The sequence below is a fragment of the Sarcophilus harrisii genome, chromosome 5, assembly GCF_902635505.1.
Source record: "Sarcophilus harrisii chromosome 5, mSarHar1.11, whole genome shotgun sequence".
NCBI lineage: Eukaryota > Metazoa > Chordata > Mammalia > Dasyuromorphia > Dasyuridae > Sarcophilus > Sarcophilus harrisii.
Window position 1 is genome coordinate 252,673,372 of NC_045430.1, and position 24,337 is coordinate 252,697,708.

The 24,337-nt window shown below is 39.0% G+C and overlaps 1 protein-coding gene across 1 annotated transcript in view; it reads right to left on the reverse strand.

The window, feature by feature from the left end:
• LOC111721183 (collagen alpha-4(VI) chain-like) overlaps positions 1 to 24,337 on the reverse strand; it is a 104,022-nt gene that overhangs the window by 27,229 nt on the left and 52,456 nt on the right. The window contains exons 20-27 of the mRNA XM_031940226.1: positions 17,723 to 17,785; positions 17,335 to 17,400; positions 14,512 to 14,565; positions 14,369 to 14,404; positions 6,928 to 6,990; positions 3,507 to 3,569; positions 2,906 to 2,968; positions 1,284 to 1,346 (exon numbers count right to left, since the gene is read on the reverse strand). Of these exons, the coding sequence (XP_031796086.1) occupies positions 1,284 to 1,346; positions 2,906 to 2,968; positions 3,507 to 3,569; positions 6,928 to 6,990; positions 14,369 to 14,404; positions 14,512 to 14,565; positions 17,335 to 17,400; positions 17,723 to 17,785 (471 nt within the window). The remainder of the gene's footprint in view (positions 1 to 1,283; positions 1,347 to 2,905; positions 2,969 to 3,506; positions 3,570 to 6,927; positions 6,991 to 14,368; positions 14,405 to 14,511; positions 14,566 to 17,334; positions 17,401 to 17,722; positions 17,786 to 24,337) is intronic.

The window sequence follows — 24,337 nt, forward strand, 5'->3', positions numbered from 1 at the left end:
TTTCATGATACAACAGTATAGTTGGGGAAGTCAGATATCTAATAACTAGATTCAGACTAGGCAATTAAGGTATTCTTTGGGTTAAAAAAATTATTATTTAGGAGTCAAAGCGTCTGGACCCTGGAATCATATAAGAAGATTCAAATGGTGTCCTCAAACAAAAGCTCTGCTTTTCCATATGACAAAATAAAAAGAAAACTTAATGATTTAGGATTATAGATCCATTTGGGGAAGAGACATAATCCCTTTATCTAACAAATGAAAACAATGAGAAGAGAAGTAACTTGCCCACCTTCACACAATTATCCACAGAAAAATTTTAATTCAATTCTTACTGATTCAAAGTCCAGTACTCTACCTTTGATGCCATCTAACTTGCAAGAAGGCAGGAAGGTACGTGGCTCACTGTCTAGAGCCTACAGGCAAGAAGAGCTGAGTTCAGATCTGGTCTCAGACACTTGCTAGTTATATGACACTAGGCAATTCTCTGAGCCTGTTTGCCTTAATCCACTGGAGAAGAAAATGGTAAATCACTCCAGTATCTTTGCCAACAAATCCCATACGGAATCACAAAGAGTTGGACATGACTGGATTTCTACACAGAAGCTTACAAGTCATTTAGTTTAAACTTCATGCCAAGATGGAGAAAAAGGAAAAACTGGGGAAAGGTGATATGGCCACACATTCTGTATCTTTCCTGAACACAAGCTGTAGGATGAAAGAGAGGAAATTATAGCCAAGTTTTAGCTAGAGAACCAGAAACAAAGAGGGAACTAAAAAACAAGAGAGAGACCCAGGAGGTGCTGTACCCTTTTTGTGCTAGACCAAGAAAGCTAAAGCTGATGAGAACGAGGTCCAAAAACGAGGTGCTAAATCTTCTGAGTATGAGATGTGCAATGAGCAGCCACTAGGATCACCATCCCCTAGGTTTAAATTATGTATTTTGGAGAATTTCACCTATAGAATCCTGGGAAGTAACCATTTCAATTGAGTGGGTAAATGTGCACATGAACAGGAATGAGAACTTGGAGAGGATAATTGTACTTTAAGTAGAAGGATTTTAGTGAAATGGAAAAAAGGAAGGCAATTCCCAATGTTTTAATCTTCTCATTGTGATTTGACCCTCAAGGTTAGCCATGACAGATTAGTGACTCATCTTTTAATGTCATTTACTGAAGAAGAGATTAAGAATGCCCAAAGGAGAAACAGAAACAACTAACAAATGAGAAATGTGTTTATCTATGAGTTGGTCCAAGATTCCAGAACAGAAAAACGAGACTCACAGACTGCCCTCTTGGTCCTTGCGGTCCCACCACTCCATTTTCTCCGACATAACCAAGCTCCCCCTTTGGGATAAATTAAACATGAAATTAATTTTATCTTGTAGTCCAACCTTGCAATTTGGTATACTTCATCTTGCCAATGGCCACGCTTCACACTCACACACACACACACACACACACACACAGGGAGGTGCAGGGAACCTCTAAAATTAGTTAGGCTGGGCCTCAGATGAGAGACATATCATTGGGCTCTTCTGCGTCTTCCCAGATCTGCAGAATCTGCTAGATCTTCTCTGCTAACATAATGGACTTTTAGAACCTGGGGTCAGCTGTGTACGATAATCAGTCATAAAGAATAAATGGAGTAGAACTTTAATGGAGTGCTAGTTACTATATTTCATATATATACATGTATGTATGTTTATACATACGTATCAATTATATACTCAAGCATATCAATCAATAGATGGAACATTTATATCCATCTGTATTTATGTAGGCAAGCATATTATGCATGTATACATGGGTGTATGTATTATATGTACATGAATATCTTAATACATGTGCATATTTTATTAAAGCTCAAAGCTTCATTTCTGGGACATCCTGTATATCTATATATTTATATGTATGTTTATGCTATATATATGCATATGTATAGATACATAAATATACATGTGTATATACAGTTGCAGAGCAGTGTTTGATCTACATTAATAGAAAGAAATTCCTCATTTTAAATTCCCTATACTGACAAAATCACAGGTATAAAAAAGGCATGATTATACATAGAGAGAAATTTGGTATATAGTATAGTTTGAAAAATCTAGCTCCTGTCAATGGTCATAAATGCAGAATTTCTGATATCTTCAGTGTGAATGCTGACATTGAACATTTCGGCCCCTATTCATCCCTTACCCTCCTCTGGCATTTGAAACCCTCTCCCTTGGGGTAACTCTCCTTCAGGAGTTACCCTCAGGGAGCTAAGCTGGGTATTCCCTAGGCCCAACACTCAATTCCATCTTCCATATCCCTGCTTAGAATGTTCTCCCTCTTCAACTCTTTGAACCTGTCCTGAGAGCAGGGGCCAAATTAATGATTTTCTTTTTTAACTCCCTGTACTAGCCGAGTGCCTGGCACGTAACAGGTATTTAATAAATGCTTGTGGACTTGACTTGATTGACAATTCTCTTGTGCAATCTCTTTCAAGGGAATTTTCCTGTTTTCTCCAGTTAACAGAGCCCCTTCCTTAAAAGGCTGTACACTCTGGGTATCTTATACATACTTCAGTGGGCCCATGTTGTATCCTCCATTTGAATGTAAGTTTCCGTTGTATTTTTATCTGTGTGTCCCCAGTGACTATCACAGTGCCTGACAAATAGAAGGTGCTTAATAAATGCTTGGGGAGTGATGGATCAGTACAAATGCACTCGTCCGTTTGCATCCGTGTGGCGTAAGACCGTCAGTTCCTCTGCTGTGGTACAGAAAGGGTGGGGACAGTCTTGTTAACTGGCCCTGTTTGGGGCCCTCTGTGCAGTAGGCAAGACTAGAATCGATCAAGGAAACATAACACAAACCGCTTTGCTAATTAACAAATTGGGAAGACTCCGGCTGATGCTCACCTTCACTCCTCTGGGCCCAGTGCCTCCTTTAGGACCAACCGGGCCTTGCAGCCCTGGCTTCCCCTGAAACAGACGGATCGTGTAAGAGCACATGAAACCAGAGCTGTGACCAATCTCCTAACCGACCAAGGACACTCTCCTGGAAATATGGGGAAAATATTCGATTCAATTCTCCCCATGGATGGCATGTGTTTCTTGCTGTCATCTTTCTAGAACTGGCCCAGCTGTTACCTGAGACATTGTCAAGACTGGTTATTTTAATTGTCTATTCAATTCTCTCAAAACCTATGCTATTCCATTGCTTGCCTTCTTGTGGTTGGGGAAGGGGAGGAAAGGAAAGAAAGAATTTTCAAAAATGATTGTTAAAAATAAATAATAAATGCATTTTTTTGAAAACAAACAAAAAGGTCCATTGTTCACTAAAACCTGGGTTACAGGACAGACAAGGACTATTCTATTGTGGAGATTTTCTGTATCCATCCAGTCTTTGACATACATTTTACAGTCTAAAGAAGCTGGAGGCATATAAGAATTATGAGGAATCTCTCACATAAAAGAGCTTAAGACAGAAAGGATAGGAATGTTTCCTTTACAAACCTACCTGTCCTCCTGGTGAGCCCTGTTGTCCAGCCATTCCTGGGAATCCTTGTTCACCTCTTGGACCCTGAGCCAAAAATGAATAAGAGATGATGCTAATTTTGCCAAAAGTGAACAGCAAGAAATGAGAGCAAACAGGAGAAAGGGAAGTTATAGGTCCAAATGATGCTTAGTCAGGTAAGTTCCTGTGTATAATATCATTTTTCTAGTTTAATAAATGCTTATTGGATTGGCTTAAAAGTATAAACACAGAACAAAACCAAGCCAGGATTTGTGAACCTTCTGAATTTATTTGTCCTCTACTCGTTTCCAGGGCCTAGTCTTTTTATTGGTCATCATGAAAAATTCAATCTAATTTTTCTTAAACACTGAGGGAAGAAACTCATTCGAAGAAACACCATACATCTCCTTACATGTCAAGGACAAAGGCTGAGAAGCTGTGTTTGCAAAAGGTTGAGACTCTTATGTTCACAATGTCAACAAGATGAATATCCATTTCTGCTGTCCAGACTAGCCCCAAAATGCAGTGCATTTAGAGTCACTCATTTTCTCCCTAACCTCCTCTTCCTTATTGATTTTCAATGCTTTATTTTTTCATGGAGCTACTGTGAACCCCTTTCTGGTCTCAGCCTCATTGATTTTGGCAAGCAGACTACTGAGTGAAATATTGGAAGCTTTCTCCCTAAATTGAGCTGCACAGCTACATCTCAACAGGAAAAGTACAAGTATGGAGAGGCTTTATTGATTTCTCTTTGAATCATCATCAGAAGCATGGTTACCAACTCAAAAAACCCTGTAATATAAAGAGGCAGGAAAAGAGGAGAGTTCAGGTGGGAGAGAGGGTGCTAGAAAGTTACTGCACTGATAAATTTCTTCTTCTCTCTGTGTGTTTTGAGATTGTTTTTATATGACTTTCATTTCCAAGTATCTGCCTCTCTCTCCCTCTCCAAAGAATCATCCCTTGAAATAAAGAATAAGAAAAGAAAAGGAGAGCACAGTTTAATAAAACTAATGAACATATATAAAACTATTTCCCCAAAGCTCTAGTTTCTTCCTCCTGAGTCAGGGTATTTATTCCCATGATAAAGTAAACATGATCTGTAATCAAATATTCTCTAGTTCACACATGTGACATATTTCTCTTGCTGATAATCATTTGATCTGAAAATTTCAGTAAAAGAACTGATGAGATCATAAAATGCAGTCAGAAAGGACTTTAATGACTGAGAGTTCTTAATCTTTTAGGTTTTCTTTGATATAGTCTCCTAAGATGCAGTTAGAAAGGACTTTAGTGACTGAGAGTTCTTAATCTTTTAGGTGTTCCTTTGGCATAGTCTGGTGGAGGCTATAGACTGTATTCTCTGAATGTTTTTAAATATGTAAAATAAATACATAGAATTACAAAGAAAACCACTTATGTTGAAATACAGTTATCAAAAAAAAAATTTTAAGTTCATAGATCCATCTCCCCAGGTTAACAATCCCTGAAGTAATCCAACAATCTTATTTTATAATGAGATTTGTTCAAAGTCACACAGGATGAAAGAAGCAGGCCATGGGATTATACAATTTTGAAATCTAGAAACTGATCCAACACAATACTGAAATTTACTTACAGAATCTTTCCTTTCATTTAAAAATATTTGAAATCAATTAACAGTCACAATATTTGGTATTTGAAAAAGAGGTAGGCAGTTAAAAGCATTCATTCAGAGCTTCCTCGATTTCCAATTTAGGTTCTTCTGTTTACAGGAGACAAAGGGAGGCAGCATGGTACAATTAAGAGCTGGACTTTGATCCCATGACCAGGACCTCTCAGGACCTCAGTTTCCATATTAAATGTAAATACTAGGCCCTGATCTTGGGTCACTATGAAGTACAAATCAGATGATACCAGCAGAGAAAGCTACTTGCAAATCCTAAATCCCTGTGTAGACGCTAGCTAAACTACCTGAAAAGTTACATAATTCAGCTCCCTCTGGTCTTCCACAAAATGGAAACAACTTGCTTGCCTCATTTTCCCCAGCAAATTGATGGGAAATTCTGGAGATCTTTCATGGGAGATGGGCAGATAGATACGATGCTGTTGTTCAGTTGTTCTGTTGTGTTCGCCCCTGTGGACCACAGCCCACCAACACCATCCCTGGGGTTTTCTTGGCAGAGACTGGAGGAGTTTGCCATTTCCTTCCCTCATGGATTAAGGCAAACCAAGGTGAAATGACTTGTCCAGAGTCACCCAGCAAACGAGTGTCTGAGGCCAAAGGTAAATTCGGGTCTTCCTAACTCCAGACTCAGCTCCTATCCAGGAACTAGCTGCCTCGGGACACAGACAGACCCACCCAGGATACTTACATACATACATACATATAGGACCCTGAACACTGGAGACCACATTTATCTCTCTCTTTTTATAGACATCTAATCTGTTGCGAAGCCTTATCAATTCTAAGTTGGCAACATCTCTCACATGCATTCTGCTCCCTCCCAGGATGCTGTCGCCACCCTGTGAAAGACTTCATCATCCCACACTTGGCCTGCTGGGTTTTTCTCTGTCTCAAATCTCCCCCCGCTCCAGTCATCCACCACTCTGTTGTCAAACTGATCGTCCTACAGAGCAGATCTGTCCTTGCCCCCCATACACACTCAACACAAACTCTGTAACAACTCCATAATCAAATCAAAATTCTGTTTGAATTTCTAGTTTATCCTTGACAGCCTGGCCCTTTCCTACTTTCATATTCTTTTTACACTCCTCTTGAAGTATTCTGCAACTTCCTTGCTGTGTCTCCCCCACAACACTCCATCTCCAGACTCCTGGAATTTTCATTGGCTGCCTCCATGCCTAATTCTTCTCTTTGTGGTTGCCCCGGCTTCCTTTTAGGTCTCAGCTAAAATCACACCTTTGCAAAGAAGCCCTTCCTGATCAAGGTCTTCCTGAATGTTAGTGCCTTTCCTGTGAGATTATCTTTTACATATTATATATCACACATACACATGAATACATGACTCATATGTATAACATATACGTGTGTGTGTGGTTTTTACATAGATGTTTGCATATTGTCCCCTTCCTTAATATAGGAAGCACCGTGAGGGCAAGGATATCTGTCTTTCTTTGTATTTCCAGGGCTTAACAAGGTGCCTGGCATATAGGCACTTTAATATATGCTTGTTGTCTTGACTTTATAGATGGCTTTTTGGTAAATTCTAAGAAGAAATGCTGAAAAATATGCTGCCCCTTCCCCTTTCCAGGAGGCATCAATAAAAAGGATTCCCAAGGTCAATTTTATTTAGACTTAAAAGAGAGAATGATTTATTGCCTTCTAAAACAAATTTTCAAAGAATAATAGAAGAGAGCAAAAACAAAAATAAAGCAAAATCAAAACTATCATCACTGAAGGTAAGTTAGCCTATGTTGGACTAACCTCCAAGCCTGGACGTCCAGGAACTCCACTGTAGCCACGTATACCAGTTTCTCCAGGCACACCCTGCCAAGATGAACAGAAAGCAGAAACAGATGTCAGGCTGCTAAAGATGGGAGCAAGAAAAAATATACATCTCTTTAGTGAACTGTTATATTCAGCTTTTTAAAAAGTGTTCAGTGCTATGCTCAAAAAGTTATCAAACTGTACATATCCTTTGATCCAGCAGTGCTACTACTGGGCTTATATCCCAAAGAGATACTAAAGAAGGGAAAGGGACCTGTATTGCCAAAATGTTAGTGTCAGCCGGATTTGTAGTGGCTAGAAACTGGAAAATGAATGGATGTCCATCAATTGGAGATGGTTGGGTAAAGTGTGGTATTTGAATGTTATGGAATATTATTGTTCTGTAAGAAATGACCAGCAGAATGAATACAGAGAGGCTTGGAGACTTAATGAACTGGTGCTGAGTGAAATGAGCAGAATCAGGAGATCATTATACACCTCAACAACGATACTGTATGAGGATGTATTCTGATGGAAGTGGATTTCTTCGACAAAGAAAAGCTCTAATTCAATTCCAATTGATCAATGATGGACAGAAGCAGCTACACCCAGAGAAAGAACACTGGGAAATGAATGTAAACTGCTTGCATTTTGTTCTCCTTCTCAGGTTATTTTTTTCTTCTGACTCCAACTCTTCTTGTGCAAAAGAGCATTGTATGGTTCTGTACACATATATTGTATCTAGGATATACTATAACATATTTGACATGTATAGCACTGTCTGCCATCTTGGGGAGGAGGTGGAGGGAGGGAAGGGAAAAGTCGGAACACAAGTGAATGCAAGGGATAATGTCATAAAATATTACCCATGCATATGTTGTCAATAAAAAAATATGAATTAAAAAAATAAAAAATTAAAAAGTGTTCAGTGTATAAGATCAGTATGTTGGTTTGTTCCAACTATTCTTTTTAGTGGACACCGTGATTTTTTATCAAATACATTTAAAAATTCATATATCCCAGGAGATGCAAGATACTATGTGATCTATAAAAGTGGTCAGTCTCATGGATGATGTTCTCAAAGCAAACAAGTGAGTTTCCCTGGAACTTATTGTTATTCCAATGGGGCCACAGCTTCCAAAACAAATCTTTCCCTCCTACACAGTATTCTTGGACTCCAGAAAAAATGAGAAATACAGCTGGTTGGGTTCATTCTTTGCTAGAAAGGATAAAATTCAAAGGATTGGAGAAAACAGAAATCAGAAGGAGGAAGAGGAGGAAAGAGGAAGAGGAGGAGGAGGAGGAGGAGTATAGGGGACTTTCCATCTGGTGTTCTGGAAAAACACTAAATTAAACTCTTTCTGCTCCCCAGTCTCAGTATCTTTCCTTCAGGGAGGAAAGAGGAAAATCTCTGTAGATAACACTGATACCATTGTCATTAAGTCATATGAAAACCACGTAGTCAATGAATTAGAACTCTGCTACTTCTCCTTCATTGGGCTCATTTATGGCTAACTTTCAAGAACAGCCAGAAGAATGAGAATTCACCTAACAGAATCTCTCAAAGATGATAATAATAGCTAATGTTCTATAGCACTTTAAGTTTGCAAAGCATTTTACAAATATTCTCTATTTTCCATCCCCTCAACAAACCAATAATTTAGGTGCTGTTAGTATCTACACTTTACAAATGAACAAACTGAAGATGAGAGAAATCCAGGAACCTGCCCACAGACACAGCCATATCAATGTCCAAGGCAGAATCTGAACAGGTCTTCCTGACTCCAATTCAAGCAGTCTTTGCACTGGACCATTTAATTGTTCTCAACATGGGACACCTAATGTGACCTCAATGGCTCTCTTAAGCAAAACCTATAGTAGTAAACAAAAAAAAAAAAAAGAAACCCAAACAAACAGCACTTTGACATTCATCACACATGAATTTGTTATGTCAGTGTGTGTCATATCCAGGCTTCCAACAGAACTCTAATTCCATCTGTGGGGCATTCCCTCCAATGATGAGAATAGCCACATGCCCAAGTGTAAGGGGACAGTGAAGAAGATAGAATTAGAGGTAGAAGAGAACTCAGAGGGCATCTATTCCATCCCTTATTCTATAGATGAGGAAACAAGGACAGAGATAAATGAAGTGGTTTCCCCAAGAGCTAACAGACAGGGCGGAGTCAGGATTTGAATCCAGGTTCAGATGAAACCACATCCTTTATATATTCCATGGCACCATGATGCTATTCCTGTCTATCCTGTGCGACTTTATGCCCTCCAAGAAGTTTGACACAATGAATTAGGAAACTTATATGTTAAATATATGTTATATGTTAAAATATCAACAAACAACAACAACAAAAACAGGAGCTCTCTATTTTCTCTTACCTGCTACAGTTCAAGGGGAAAGTAAATAGACCAGCATTTATTAAGCAGTTCCTATGTGCCAGGCGTTGTGCTGAGTGCTCTACAACTATATTATCTCAAATGGTTTTCACAACAACCCTGGGAGGTAGGTGCTATTATTATCCCCATTTTAAAGATGAGGAAATTGAGGCAGACGCATTATGTGACTTGCCCAGGGGTGAATAGCTAGTTGTCTGAGACTAACTTTGTCTTTAGAAGTTCTCAGGAGTTGGCTGCTCTCCCACCTCATATTTGAAATGTGCAGAATCAGAGGCTGGAACAGATGACAGAATCCCATCCCAGAACCAGGACCCTGGACAGCACTCCAACCAAGAGAGTTCTAACACAATGCCATCTCAAGGAATAATTGACATTTAAAGCTCTACTATCAGGAAGGCTAGCTCTGGGATTGACATGATGAACCTCCCCAGGATTATACCTCTTCTCTTTGCCCCATCTTAGGCTAGCAGACTCATTTACTGGTAAACATTCATCCCCCTGTATATGTGAAACAGCCATGACCACTCCCCTCTACCCTTCTTACTAAAGGTCTTCCTGTCTCTCACCTGCCCTATGTGTGCCTCAACCTCTCTAAGCAGACTTATCTGTTCAGGACTTGATGGACAGAAGACCCAGAAATACTGCATAAATAAGGAGAGGAAAATATGTGTAATTTCCAGAATAAAGATCTACAGACCTCTGCAACTTTAAAATAACCAAAATATGGCTCAGCAACAAGAGAGATAATCCTAGGGTCTCCCAACATTTGTCTAGTGGGTATCCTGTTGAATAGAACACCATATTCTGACTGGAACAGAATTTATTATGCTTAAGCTGAAGTAAAAAAAAAAAAGCAGGGTAGCAATTCTGATCTCAGATAAAGCAAAACTAAAAATAGATCTTATTAAAAGAGATAAGGAAGGAAAGTACATCTTGATAAAAGGAACTGTAAATAATGAAATAGTAACAATACTAAATGTGTATGCACCAAATGGTAGAGCAGGCAAATTCCTGGAGAAGATTTTAAGCCAGTTACAGGAAGAAATAGACAGCAAAACTATTCTAGTGGGGGACCTTAACCTTTCCCTCTCAGAATCAGACAAATCTAACCACAAAATAAACAAGAAAGAAACTAGGGAGGTTAATAGGATCCTAGAAAACCTAGATATGCTAGACTTCTGGAGAAAATTGAATAGAGACAGAAAGGAATATACCTTTTTCTTGGAAGTACATGGCACCTATACAAAAGTTGACCATGTATTAGGGCATAAAAATCTCAAAATCAAATGCAGAAAGGCAGAATTAGTAAATGTTTCCTTTTCAGACCATGATGCAATAAAAATTATATTCAATAAAAAGCCAGGGAAAGATAGAGAACATCATATTCTAAAAAAATATCCTAAAGGAGGAAACCTTTTAATTGTTCAGAGCAGCCCAGTTTCTCCAAAGCTAAGGTCAGCAAGCTTTCAGTTTCCTTTCTGCTCTGCTAATGAAAAAAAAAAAAACTAAAATACAATGATTCAAAACAATTCCAAAGGGGGTAGCTTATCTGCTTTATTTTCAACTTATTCCCTTTCCTTTGTATCCAATAAGCCTGATATCTATTGCCACCTGTGCTCAGAGGTAAAAAGGTCCAACCTCAGACCACCCCCATACAGAAAATCCAGGAGAGCACTTGGCTGGATTCTGGGAATATATCCTGAGCATTCCAGGGGTATGGAGAAGGGTAAATGCCAAGGGTAATTACTCAAACATTAAAACAAGTATTTACTATGTGCCAGGGACAATGTTAAGTGCTAGGGATACAAATAAAAAGCAGGAAGTCCAAGTCTCAAGTAGTTTACATTCTATCAGGAGAGATAGTGTGCATATTCCTAGAGTCTTTTTTAATTTCAATTTTTAATGACTTCAAAGATGTAAGTTCTATAACTTTTTTAAAACATAATTTGAAAGTTTTAAGTATTTAAATGTCTCCCATACTTGATTAGTTTTGTACATTTTAAGTGACAAAGTTTTCATTTTCATTTTAACAACATAGAGTATTTTGTCACCTTATGCATTGCATGTGCGAGTTTCTGGATGACCCCTTCTTGGTCCAGAGGATTGGTGGAGGAGGTTCTCTTGCATGGCCTCCTCGGTTCCCTGATCTAGCTCTATTAGATGTTTTCTTGTGGGATCATGTCAAAATTGTCATTAAACTCTCATTTCTTAATGATTTTAAGGCTAGGACTTCAAATGTAATGCTTTCAGTCTCTGAGCAGCAACTAGTGAAAGATTTTATTTAAAAAAAAAATCTACAGGACAGTGGTTATATTGAATTCTATAATAAGAAACATAAAATATTTTAAAGTTTCAATAATTTTTTAAATTTTTTCTAGAAATTTTTATAAGTTCACAAGTTTGAAATGTTTTATGAGTTGCTTATAAATTTATCTGTTATAATTTTGTAGAATTTACACTACTGAAGTTACTAAAGCTTAAAACTACATTAAAACTTTGAGGATACTTTATGTGAATATACAAACCATATAGAAAATGAATGCAGGGCAACTACAGTAGAAAGAGTGCTGGCCCTGAAGTCAGGAAAATCTGGCCTTAGACACTTCTTAGCTGTGTGACTCTGGGCAAATCACTTAATCCTGCCTGCCTCAGTTACCTCACCTCTAAAATGAACTGGAGAAGGAAATGGCCAACTACTCCAGTATCTCTGCCAAGAAAACTCCAAAATGAAGTCATGAAGGATCTGACATGATTGAAATAACTGAATAACAAAAACAATTCTATGGATGCCCATCAATTGGAGAATGGTTGAGTAAATTGTGGCATATGAATGTTATGGAATATTATTGTTCTGTAAGACATGACCAGCAGGATGAATACAGAGAGGATTGGCAAGACTTACATGAACTGATGCTGAGTAAAATGAGCAGAACCAGGAGATCATTATATACGTCAACAATGATACTGTATGAGGATGTATTCTGATGGAAGTGGATTTCTTTGACAAAGAGAAGATCTAACTCTTTTTCAATTGATCAAGGATGGACAGAAGCAGCTACACCCAAAGAAAGAACACTAAGAAATGAATGTAAACTGCTTGTATTTTTGTTTTTCTCCCGGGTTATTTATGCCTTCTCAATCCAATTCTCCCTGAGCAACAAGAGAACTGTTCAGTTCTGCACACATATATTGTATCTAAAATATACTGTAACCTCTTTAACATGTATAGAACTGCTTGCCATCTGGGGGGGGGGTGGAGGGAGGGAGGGGAAAAATCGGAACAAAAGTAAGTGCAAGGGATAATGTTGTAAAAAATTACCCTGGCATGGGTTCTGTCAATAAAAAGTTATTTAAAAAGAAATTTCAAAGTGTTACGATCACTTTGCGGAGAATAACTCTAGGACCCAATATGCATGCACTCCCAGGGTTGGTAGCACTAATGGGGTGAATCAGCCTCTCCATTTCCCCAGGATTCCCTCTCTCCATGTTCCCCATCCTGAAGAGTTTCATCTGAAGACCCGAAGCGCCCCTTCTCCTTGGCCAGCAATTTGGAATCAGACTAGACAGACACCCACTGTTACTGGAAGTCATTCCCACTGATGCACAGTTAATCTCAGCTTCCATAAGAACAGATAGACGCTTCATCCTTTACTTTGACATGCTCTCCAGCCTCTGTAATTCAGACTCTACTCTTAAACAATCCATCACAAACTTCCTGAGAGTTAACTCTCCAGCACACCCGCCCCATCATTCCGTCAGCATTAGGAGAATTTCTGGAAATTCTCTTCTAGCCCAGGAAAGAATTCATGACTGTCAGTAACAAGGTTTTCTCTTGAATTCAGTGCATAACCGGTCACCTCTTCAAGTCAGTGCCATAGATTCATTGCATTAACAGAGTTATTGGGGATCTCAGAGCTCAATCTAATCCAAGTCCCACACAAATCATGACACTCATAAATGCCTCTACTTGAATACCTTAGTTAACAGGAAACTCATTATCTCCTGTGACAACCTCTTCCATTTTAGACAGCTCTAATAATTTGGGCGTTTTCTTCTCTATGGAATCTCCTTTAACATTTATTTGTTGCTCCTAATTGTAGCCAGTTCCTTACCCCCTTGATCATTCTCATTAGTCAAGAGGCATCGGGGTATAGAGAAGAGAGAAATGGCCTTGGAACCAGAAGAGTGAGTCCAACCTCTGACAAACACTGCTGGTGGGACCTGAGACAAGTCACTTAATCTCTTGGCCCTCTAGCAAAGTGGGTGCCACTGGGTGCCCTCACCCAGGAATTCTCTAAGTTTAAGCTCTAAAATCTACCCCTATTTAAGATCTTAGAACTAAGTGACCCTTATTCAAAGATATTGAGTTTCTTTTAAAGGCATTGAGGGATGCCATAAAGCACAAAGCGCTGGGCCTAGAGTCTGAAAGAGCTGAGTTCAAATGTACCCTCAGACACTTACTAGTTATAAATACTGGGCAAGTCACCCAATCTGTGTCTGCCTCTGTTTCCTTAATTGTAAAACATGGATAATAATAGCACCTATCTCTCAAGGCTGGTGTGAGAACCAGGTTGAGATGATATTTGTAAAGCACTTATCATAGTATCTGACACATAGCAGAAGCTTAATAAATGAAAACTCTAAACGTATAGTAAGAGCTTAATAAATGAAAAACTCTTAAAAACTCCTTCATAAAAACTCTAGATACACAATAGGAGCTTAATAAATGAAAAATTCTAGAAAATTTCTTTATAAATAAAAAACTCCAGACACATAGTAGGAACTTAATAAATTAAAAATTCTACAAAATGCCTTCATAAACAAAACAATCAAAGGAAAAAAATATAAAGTTCCCCATGCCTATAGAAAATGTCCCCCCCAAAATCCAAAACTTCCCAATCATCTTTATGAAACTGAACAGAAGGTCAAATCATGTCTATAAAAAATATAACCATTTCTATGGACCGGAGGGTCAAATGATCACAAATGAGAGAACAACATAAATATCTCTGTTCTGAAAAGCACCAACCTGTACTCCAGGTAGACCCTTTCTACCTCTTGGGCCCTGAGGAAAAATAAAAAAGAACAATTTCAGTTAGGTAGAAGGTTGATGGGAGATTTTTTTTAAACTGAGTCCCAGAGAAAACAGTGTCAAGCTCAGGTTATACTTACGTTAGAACCTCGGTCTCCAGGCACGCCTCCCTGAGCATGTTGCCCCGGTTTTCCCTGAAAAATAAGAGGAGTTTGAATTTATTCACATTTTCTTGTTAGTTCTCTCCAATCAAATAACAGCCAAAAGCAGTATTTCTAAATTACAGGGTACTCCAGACGTCCTGCAGGAGGAGCACAGAATCTGGAGCCTCAGTACGTGTGTGCACACATTGGCTTTGCCTCCGACTACCTCTGTAACTTCACACGATTCACTTGAACTCTCTAGTCCTCAGTTTCTCCATGGAGAATATAAGAATATTGAACTGATGGCTTCTCCAAACTCCATCTAAATGTAAATCTATTGTGATCTTTCCTTCAAGGCTTGGTTCCACTAAAAGCTTTATTAATCACAATGGGCATGCACCTTTCCATCAGTCATGTTGAGAAGCTAAGACCTCTCCAGTCCCCAGATTCTAAATCTGTAAAATAAGGAAATTAAGCCTGAAGGGAGGTGTGAGGGGAGACAGGAAAGGTGGCAAGAGTGCTGCACTCAGCATCTGAAACACCTGGGCTTATAAATCCACCCCTAGCACTCACTGGCCTGGTGTCTATGGGAACTTAATCTCCAATATCTCACTAGATGCTCATCGTTACCCTGGGAAGGTAGGTGCTATTATTGTCTCCATTTCACAGTGAAGTAAACTGAGTCAAGCAGAATACATGACTTGCCAGGATCCCAATAGACGTCTAAAGTCGCATTTGAATTCAGGTCTTCTTCCCACCTCCCTAGCCAGTGCTTTGTCCTCTGCACCTATAGCTGCTTCTAAAGATCCACCCTAGTGCCATTTCCTACAGAAAATCTTTCCTGAGCTCCCTATTTGCTGGTGCTCATTTCTTTCTCAGATTGTGCTGCTTTCCTGTTTATATGCTGTACCTCCTCTTCTCCCCCACCATCCAACATCAAAGGGAAGTCCCTGGAGAGCAAACAAGATTCATTTCTGTCTTCTCTCCCCAGGACCCGTGTCCAGCACATGGTGGGGAACGAATGGGTGCTTGGTGGATGGACGGGATTGAACTGGATCTGCAGCTCCCAGGTTTTGGGGTAGAATGGCCTGAAGCATGTAAAGTGCTGCCCAAGCCCTGAAGTTCTACAGAAATGTGAACAGCTGCTGCTGATGCTCTTTGAGGTCTCCGCTGCCTCTGCCTTTCAATATTGGCCCTTTACCTCCTACACGCTTCTTGCTGGCATCGCCTACTCCCCATGTGGGACAGAGGGCAGAGTACTCCTTTAGTCTGAGCAGCTCACAGGGGGCTCTGCGAGCACTGAGTCATCAATAAACTTGCTGACAAGGATGGCAACCGCTTTCTCCAACTCCTCATTTACAGATAAAGTGACTTGGTTAGGATCACAACAACCTGTGAGCTTCAGACCAAGCTTCTGATTGTAAGCCCAGCAAATTTCCCACTAACTCATAATTGTCATTTTAGTCAATGGTAGTCTCCAAGTCATCCTTTAAAATCTCATCTTTTGGTACTAGGCCTATGGGGGGAACTAAGAATACATAAACAACTAAAAGGCTCCATAGGGCACAGAGAGTTGGGCCTGGAGTCTATAAACCTTTCTTTCTGAGGAAGAAACTTCCTAGCCGTGTGATCCTGGGCAAGTCACTTAATCCTGTTTACCTCAGTGTCCTCAACTGTTAAATGACGTGGAGAAAAAAATAGCAAATCATTCTACTATCTTCACTAAGAAAACCCCAAATGGGAGCACAAAGAGTAGGATATAATTGTTATTTTATAACTGAACAACAAGAGTATATACAACTCTTTTTAAAGAAATTTCATTCTCTAAGTTATCATTTAAATTCTAGCATCTTGGCACTAGATTTATAGAGAACTAAGAGCATTGATTTTAAAACATTAGTAATTGACAGGTTAATATGCTTTTGTTTTCTTATGGAAATGCCCTATTAAATTATGAGTATATAATTTAGCACCAAAAGAAGAAAGGGATCTAAGAAAGAAGGGAAAAGGCATTTGAAAATGTTCTGACACTACCCATAAAGGAAAGCAAATCCTTTTCTAGCACGAGGGATCTTTTGTTTAAATACAATTCCCCTAAATTAAAGAATTTCAGAACAGGGAGGAAGCTTAGTCATCATTTCTCATCCAGCTTTCTCATTTTACAAGTACAGAAGTTACACCCTGGGAAAGTGTAGTGACTTGGCCACAGAGACACCCAGTGTTGGGGCCAGAATGAGGAGCCAAGACCCTGGGTCTAGCATCCTCTTGACTACATTACAGTGTCTCAAGATAAGAAAAAAAATAATAATAGTAGAAGTAACTAGCTCCTATAAAGTGCTTTTAAGGTTTGGAAAGCACATAATTAGGAAGAACAATTCATTAAAATCATTTTTTCCATACTGATTCTCTTGCCCATTGTAAAGCAGTCCACCTTGCATGGCCCTCCAGTAGTGTTTGAGCTCCATATTTCAAGTATGTTCTGTATTACTTTAGCCAGAGGCAAAGAATGCTAATTTTTCTCTCTGTTAAAGCCAGGTAACATGTCATAGATCTCAAACAAAGAACAGAAATAAGGAAAACTAGAGGGAAAATATAAAGGCTTTCCAAACCTTAAAAGCCCCTATATACAGGTGTTAATTACTACCATTATTACCACTGTAAGATTTCAAATGCTGTTGGACTCTTAATTTTGACACCTTGGGACAAGGCCTGGTTGCCCGGCCCTAGCTGTGAGTTTGACAAAAAAAATCCTTACTCTCTATTCATGGCAACAGAATTCCCTATGCCCCAGTGCCCCAGAGATACAGGATTAGACTTTACCTGGCGACCTGGTTTTCCTTTTTCTCCCTGAGGACCCCAAACATTGCTATCAGTTCCAGGATCTCCCTAAAAAAACAAAACTTTTGTTACTATAAGTGAAAGGGGAAAAAAAGCATCCATCAATGTGCGAGCATTCATTAAGCCCAAACCCAAATCACCCAAAGTTATCAGGCTGGATTTGGACACAGATAAGGAATGTGAATTCTGAAGAAATACATTTCATTTCCCTTAAAAGCCCTGATTACCCAAAAGAAGAATTTCACTTTCAAAGGTCAGTTTTGATGCAAGTCAATAGAAAGCTAAATAACTGCTAACATTCTTGGATCCCAGCCCCTAGCCAACAGAAGTCCTGGAGCCAAAATTATACAAAAGAATCAACCATCCTTACAGGATCTCCTCTCAGACCAGGACTTCCTGGGTCACCAGATGCTCCAGGAGGGCCCCTCAAGCCCTAGAAACACAAAGAGAGAATAAGAAATCAGGCACTCAGTTTTATTTGATCACCTTTATGTTATGTAGATGGTAAATGGGAGTTAAGGAAAAAAGCAGGCCCAGCCCTGATGTGTTAAAATAAATATTGACACCAAAATGAGAAGAAAATGGTTCCAAGTTCAAAGATACTCTTAATCAAAAATTGATAGGAAGCAACAGCTACAGTTAGCAAATGCCCATGAGAAGGAGAAAAACACATTTTTTAATTCATCCCTACTATTAACAAGTGTCTGTGATATGAAGTAAACCATTCCTCAAGCAGACTGCTGCATCCCTAAAACACATGACCCCATGAGAATATCTCCTCTAATCTCCCCATGTCTGAACAGGACTAGTCAGGAAAATCTTCCATCAGTCCCTCTCTTGGGTTCTTAGATTAAGCTGTGGCTTCAGTTCTGGTCAATTAGAGAACTGGCAAACCATAATTAACTGCTGAGATTGCAAAATCCCTTTGTGTCACTAGTTCCTTGACTTTCTCAATCCCCATGCCCTCCATCTCCTCTCTATTTCAGTCACCCACTAGAGAATCCTATCTTAGAATTCAATATTATTACTTGAAATAAGTTCACTTTCAAGACCTGGAACTCTAAAATTCCTCTTTCTGATTACAGCCTCTTATTCTTCCCTATCTCCTGCTTTATTACTCATCCCAAACCTGTTCTTTGACCTTCTTGTGACCCCCTAGAAGTCCCTTAATCTTCCAGTCTATCAACCCTAATTTGAGCTTGCTTTCCGTCATATCTCTACCTCACCTAATGATCAGACATTTTAATGTCTCCTCTTTTCCATCTTTAAATCTCTTGCCTCCTTCCATAATTTTCATATTGCTAACCCTCAGCAATTTCTGTTACCTAGTATAGCCAAGTGCAACCAGAGGAAATAATGAAATTGTGTTGACCAACTCATATTCTATGACCATTTTAATCCCAATTAGGATTGGGATTAAATTGCTGCATAGAAACAATTTGACTCTGTTCCTATCAACTCAATACAGATCATCAAAATGAGCTGCTTCAAACCTTTTTGTCTCTCCTCCAGCCTTCAATATTATTCTATCTCTGCTCACTCTTAAGGGTTCACCTCACCCATATTTTATTGAGAAAATTGTAGCATGTTTATTGCAAGTAAACTCCCTCAAACCCTATCCTATATTCCTCTAAACTGATTGCTATATTTACCTGTTCTCTCCTTTTTCTTTCAGGCTCAGAGGACATAAGGTAGTCCTTCTTTCCTATACCCTTGATCCTTCTGTATCAACAATAACTTTGGTTCATCAATAATATCTCATATATTTTCAATATTCTTGCTTCCCTACTCCTCGGTCAAGAAATTATTTTCAGTTTTCCCTTGTCTTATAAAACCTTTCCCTTGACCCTATCACTGCCTCAAGCTGTTTTCCATCCCTAAACTATTTTTCATTGCCAGATTTCTAAAAAGATTAACATATATATTCCATGTCTCTACATCAACTAAAACAGTGATCATATTATATAAATATATACACTTATATAGTGTGTGTGCTGCACACATACATATATATATATGTTTATATGTGTGTTTACATAGGAATAAATATTTGTATGCACATATAGATATGTTTGGAGGACAGATAGATGGCATAGTAGATAGAGAGCAGGCCTATAATCAGGAAGCCTTGTCTTCACAAGTTCAAATTCAGATTCAACATTACTAGCTGTGTGACCCTGTGTAGTCACTTCACTCTGTTTCCCTCAGTTTCCTCACCCATAAAATGAGTTAGAGAAGGAAATGGCAAGCTACTCCAATATCTTTACCAAGAAAACCCAAACAGGTTCACAAAGAGTTGGATATGACTGAAAATGACTTAACAACAGCAGCAATATATATATATATATATTTATTTATTTAATTATATACATGTACTACTATGTTATGTTATAAAACATATAAATCTGTTATAAAGTAATTCTATATTATAAATACATAGACTATAAAATAATTTGTTATGAATACATACATTTGTTATATATATGATTGAATGTATATTATAAAACACACAGAATTATAAAATTTAAGAAGATGAGCAAAAAACAAAATACTATTTGATCTTAGGGTCAACTCGGTGGATCATATGGAGAAATGGTGAGAGCCATAGTGAGAGCGGTGCTTTGGGAAGTGTACTTTTCCAGCTGAGCGGAAGATGAATGTGAGAGAAGAGATATTTGAAACAGTGACACCCATCAGGCTGTTTCAATACTCCACACAAGAAGTGATAAAGGCCTGAACTTGGGTGATATCTTGGTGTGAATAGGAAGGGGACGGATGGGAGAGTTATGGCAACATAACTGACAAGTACATGTAATATTAGGGAAAATGCAAAGTTAGATACTATACTAGGAATTTGAGAACCTGGGTCATTCATGCCCGACTCTTCATGACCCCATTTGGGATTTTCTTGACAAAGATACTGGAGCAGTTTGCCATTGCCTTCTCTAGTCCATCTGATAGATGAGGAAACTGAAGTAGGCAGTGAGTGACTTGCCAGGCTGCCCAGCTAGTAAGTGCCTGAGGTTGGATGTGATGAGCACTAAGGCACTATGGTGTCCCCTAGCTGCCCTGAGCCTTACTCTATCCCACTCAAAATGGAAAAGGAAGGCTGCCCCCAAGCAAAGGCCTGCCCTCTGAAAGTAGTTGCCAAGCCACGAGGTGATCTGGAGGCTGGGGATGCCTCAGCCAAGGGAGAAAGAGGGGCTGGAGAAGGATGAGGATAAGCATGGGGAGGATAAGCCAGATTGTGCATTACAGGGGTAGAAAACCATCCATCTTCCCCCTCCAGGTCACACACACCTGGGGTCAATCCTTTTCTTCTAGGTACCTGGCCCTGGGGGCCCCAGTCCTGACTGTGGAGTCTGTTCACTAATCCCCATTTCTGCCTTTGTATATCCAACACCCATCACAGGGTCTGGCACTGAATAGGAGCTGGATAAACGCTTGCTGATTGGCTGATCAATCTATCTTCAGCACTTTACTGAAACTGCTCCTTCTAAGGTCATTTGTGGCCTTCCACTGCATACAATGACTCTTATCCCATCTTCCCCTCTTCAGTCCTCCCTGAATCATGACATCATAAGCCACATTCTTCTTCCTGTTTTTCTCTCCGTTGACTTCCATGGCATTTCATACCCACAGTTCTCTTTTTACATCTTTAATCATTCCTTTTTTCAACCACTGAAAGGCAGCTATTCACTGTAGCCCTGTTTTAGCCCTCTCTTCTCTCTGTACCTTTTCTTAGTAATTTTATCTATTCACATAATTTCAATTACCATCCCTTTGCATAGGACCACCACATTTATATCTCAATGGCACACCACCTCCGTGTTCCCATGTTATATTTCAGACTATCTATTGGGTAACTAAACCTGGATATTAACAATTCAATTAAATCATTTAACAAAAACTTATTGAGTATCTGTTATATTACAGGCTGTGGGAAAACAAAGATAGATACCATGTTAATTCAACAAGATTATAATCTAATGGAAGAAGGACAAGTAAACTCTATGAGAAAAATGTAGAGGAGAGTTCTGGTCAGAAAGACACAAAAAATTTAAAAAGGAAGAGATGATTTTCATAGGAGAGAAAAGAGAAGAGTAAAGAAAGCTTCATGGAGTAAGTAGCTTATGAACTGAACATTGACATAAGAAAGTAATAGGAATATCAAAAGCTCCAGGAAAAAGGATTCATTATGGACATTAGGATGACACAAGCAAAGACACAGAGATGGGAGAAGACAGTAGGAAAACTGTGGACAGAAAATAGTCTACTTGGTCTGGGAAATAAAATATATGGAGTGAAGGGATATAATATCAAGCTGAATGTGTGCAATTGGAATCAGATAAGAGAATCTCAAATGTTAGGATCAGGACTTAATACTTTTCTTGGTAGGCAACAAGAATGGAGGAGGTTTTTGAATGACCAGCCCTGTTGGGAGAGAAGTAGTCAGCACCATGGGCAGCAGTATTATGGAAGCTGAGAATACCAACTGGCTATATTTTAATACTTAAGCAGTAGAAAGCATCAAACCAATCCATCAGATTAGAGGCTTTGGTGAAAGCAGAGGAGGCAGAATGACTGGGGAGCAGATGTTCTCAACCCTGGAAGATTTAAACTTCCTGTTTAGGCAACTTTCCAAAAATGAGAGTAAGAATCAGGTGAACCTCCAGAATATGAGAAACCCATGAGGGAATTAATGAATGAATGAACAAAAATCTATTAGCTGCTCACTATATGTTAAAAACTGACTATATAAGTAGAAAAGCAAGATTTTCCTGCTCCCAAGAAGCGCACATTCTAATAGGAAAAAACATATGGGAAGAACAGTCTAGTTTAGTGTGCTTTTACTTATCATATAAATACTTAAAATTTATTATAGTGTGAAAATTTTAGAATCTAAATAATTAAGTTTTCCATATCTACTTATATTTCACAGACTAAACTCCTCCTAAAGCTTTCCTTTACAGAGGGTTCACAACCTTCCTGATCACTCCATTTCCCATCAACTGCTGTGCTTTGTTTTGGCTCCTCAGAACAATGTGGTCTTCTTCCTGCTTTTCCCCATGACCCTGGATTTTTTACTTCCTTTTATGTCTTGTGTTCCCCCATTAGATTTAAGCTCCTTAAGGGCAGGAACTGTCTCTTCTTACTATTTGTATCCCTAGCATTTAGCACTGTGCCTGGCCTGTGCATTGTGCTGAATAAATATATACTGAATTGAAGTGAATGGGTATAAATGTGTGTTAGCAAGAATGTATGAAGACTTATGCCAAAAGTCCCTTAAAATATGCAGGCAACTCAGGAAACTTCAAAAGAGAAATTAAGCAATATTTTTTTCTGCAGTAATAAAGCTCAAATATGACAAGTATGTTACTTAAATCCTCAGGTTTCAAAACTGTTTAATTAATTTATACACTATAAACTTAGTGAAGATTATCTTTATGCAACTAGATCAGTTGTGCTAAGTTTTCCAAAGAGAAACTTACCTAATTTAACTCAAGACTGTAACACAGAAGGTAACAGAATGGGGAGACTGTGTGTGCACAAGGCAGGGTGCTCATAAGGACCTCTTCCCTTGGTTTCTAGTGTTTATGGCAATGCTGTTACCATATGGCAAGGAAAGAATTGAATAAGAAACCCTTGCAGACACAGCCTTGGATGCATTTCTGATGGACACAGATTTGTAGATTCTGCTCTATTAACCTAAGGATATGATTTTTAAAACCTGATGTGAAATAGAACTTGCCCTTCTCTAAGATTTGGTAGCATCAGTTCAGAGATACAGAACAAATCCAAACCTGTAGGAGGTGACTACCATCACGTAAGTACTCACATCATGGTAGCTCCACTGCCACCAGTTAACAGTCCTACACTTGCTAGAACACATTATAACATCAGGTAAGGGCCTCTCCTTGTCTGGTGTGAATTAACCTTTTATGATAGAAATCTCATATGTTTATAATATGTAAGGTTCAAATTGCCTTTGTGGAAAGGAGGTTGGAAAGGACCTCCTTCAAACAGGTGATTCTTTGGAAGTTCTCTTAGGGTGCTCTCAATAGATAAGGTAGAATTCCTACTGGTCTAGAGGTACTCTGACCATGAGTACTAGGCAATTAAGATGCTAGATCTGTGCCATGAAGATGCTAGTTGGCAACTTGTAGGCAAGAGTTGTCAGTCAACAGTTAGGCGAGGCTGGAAGCACCAAATGGCTCAAAAAAGAAATTAAGTGATTATTTGGGTTGGCTTTCTCACACCCAGAGATTTAGCCACCTTGGTTGATATGACCACAAATCTAAATGACCATATGAATGGCAGGAAGAAAGAGTGAGATCAGGGGCAAAAAAAAAATATTGGATGTCAGCAAAAGCAGCAGAATTCTGAACTCATGCAGCTGAAAGTCAGTTATAGACTATGGCTCCCAACTAAGTAAAGATACCAGGTTTACTATAACCTGTGATTCTAATGTGGTTCTCACAGCCACAGAAGCACTTCTGAAGTCAGGCTGGAGACTATATGAGAAGTTCCTGACAAGAGACCAGTCAGAAACTTCAATATTCAGAGGTGTCCATTCTAGGGTCACCAGGGACAATGTTTCCAATGCCAGGGACCTGGTCACCTTGCCTAGAGATATGATTAAAAAGCACATATGATTAAAAGCACTGGCAAAGAAATTAAATTCTAGAGGAATGACAAAGTCTTCTCTCAAGATTATACTGGAAGGAATGTTTTCCTGAAACCAGAGGGAATGACAAGGGTTATAATGTCTTCACTGAATCTGGGGTCTCAGATACTATATCACCCACAGTATGGTGGTGAAGAGGTAATGTGCTACTCCCTATTAATAGCATTCTGGATCAAATGGTTATAACAGAAGGGAAATCTTTGAAAGAAGAATTAATTTGTCAGAGAAAATCCCACTGATATGTCAAAGGGATCAAGCAAGCCAGATAAATTTTGGGTGGCCCAAATAGGACTTAGG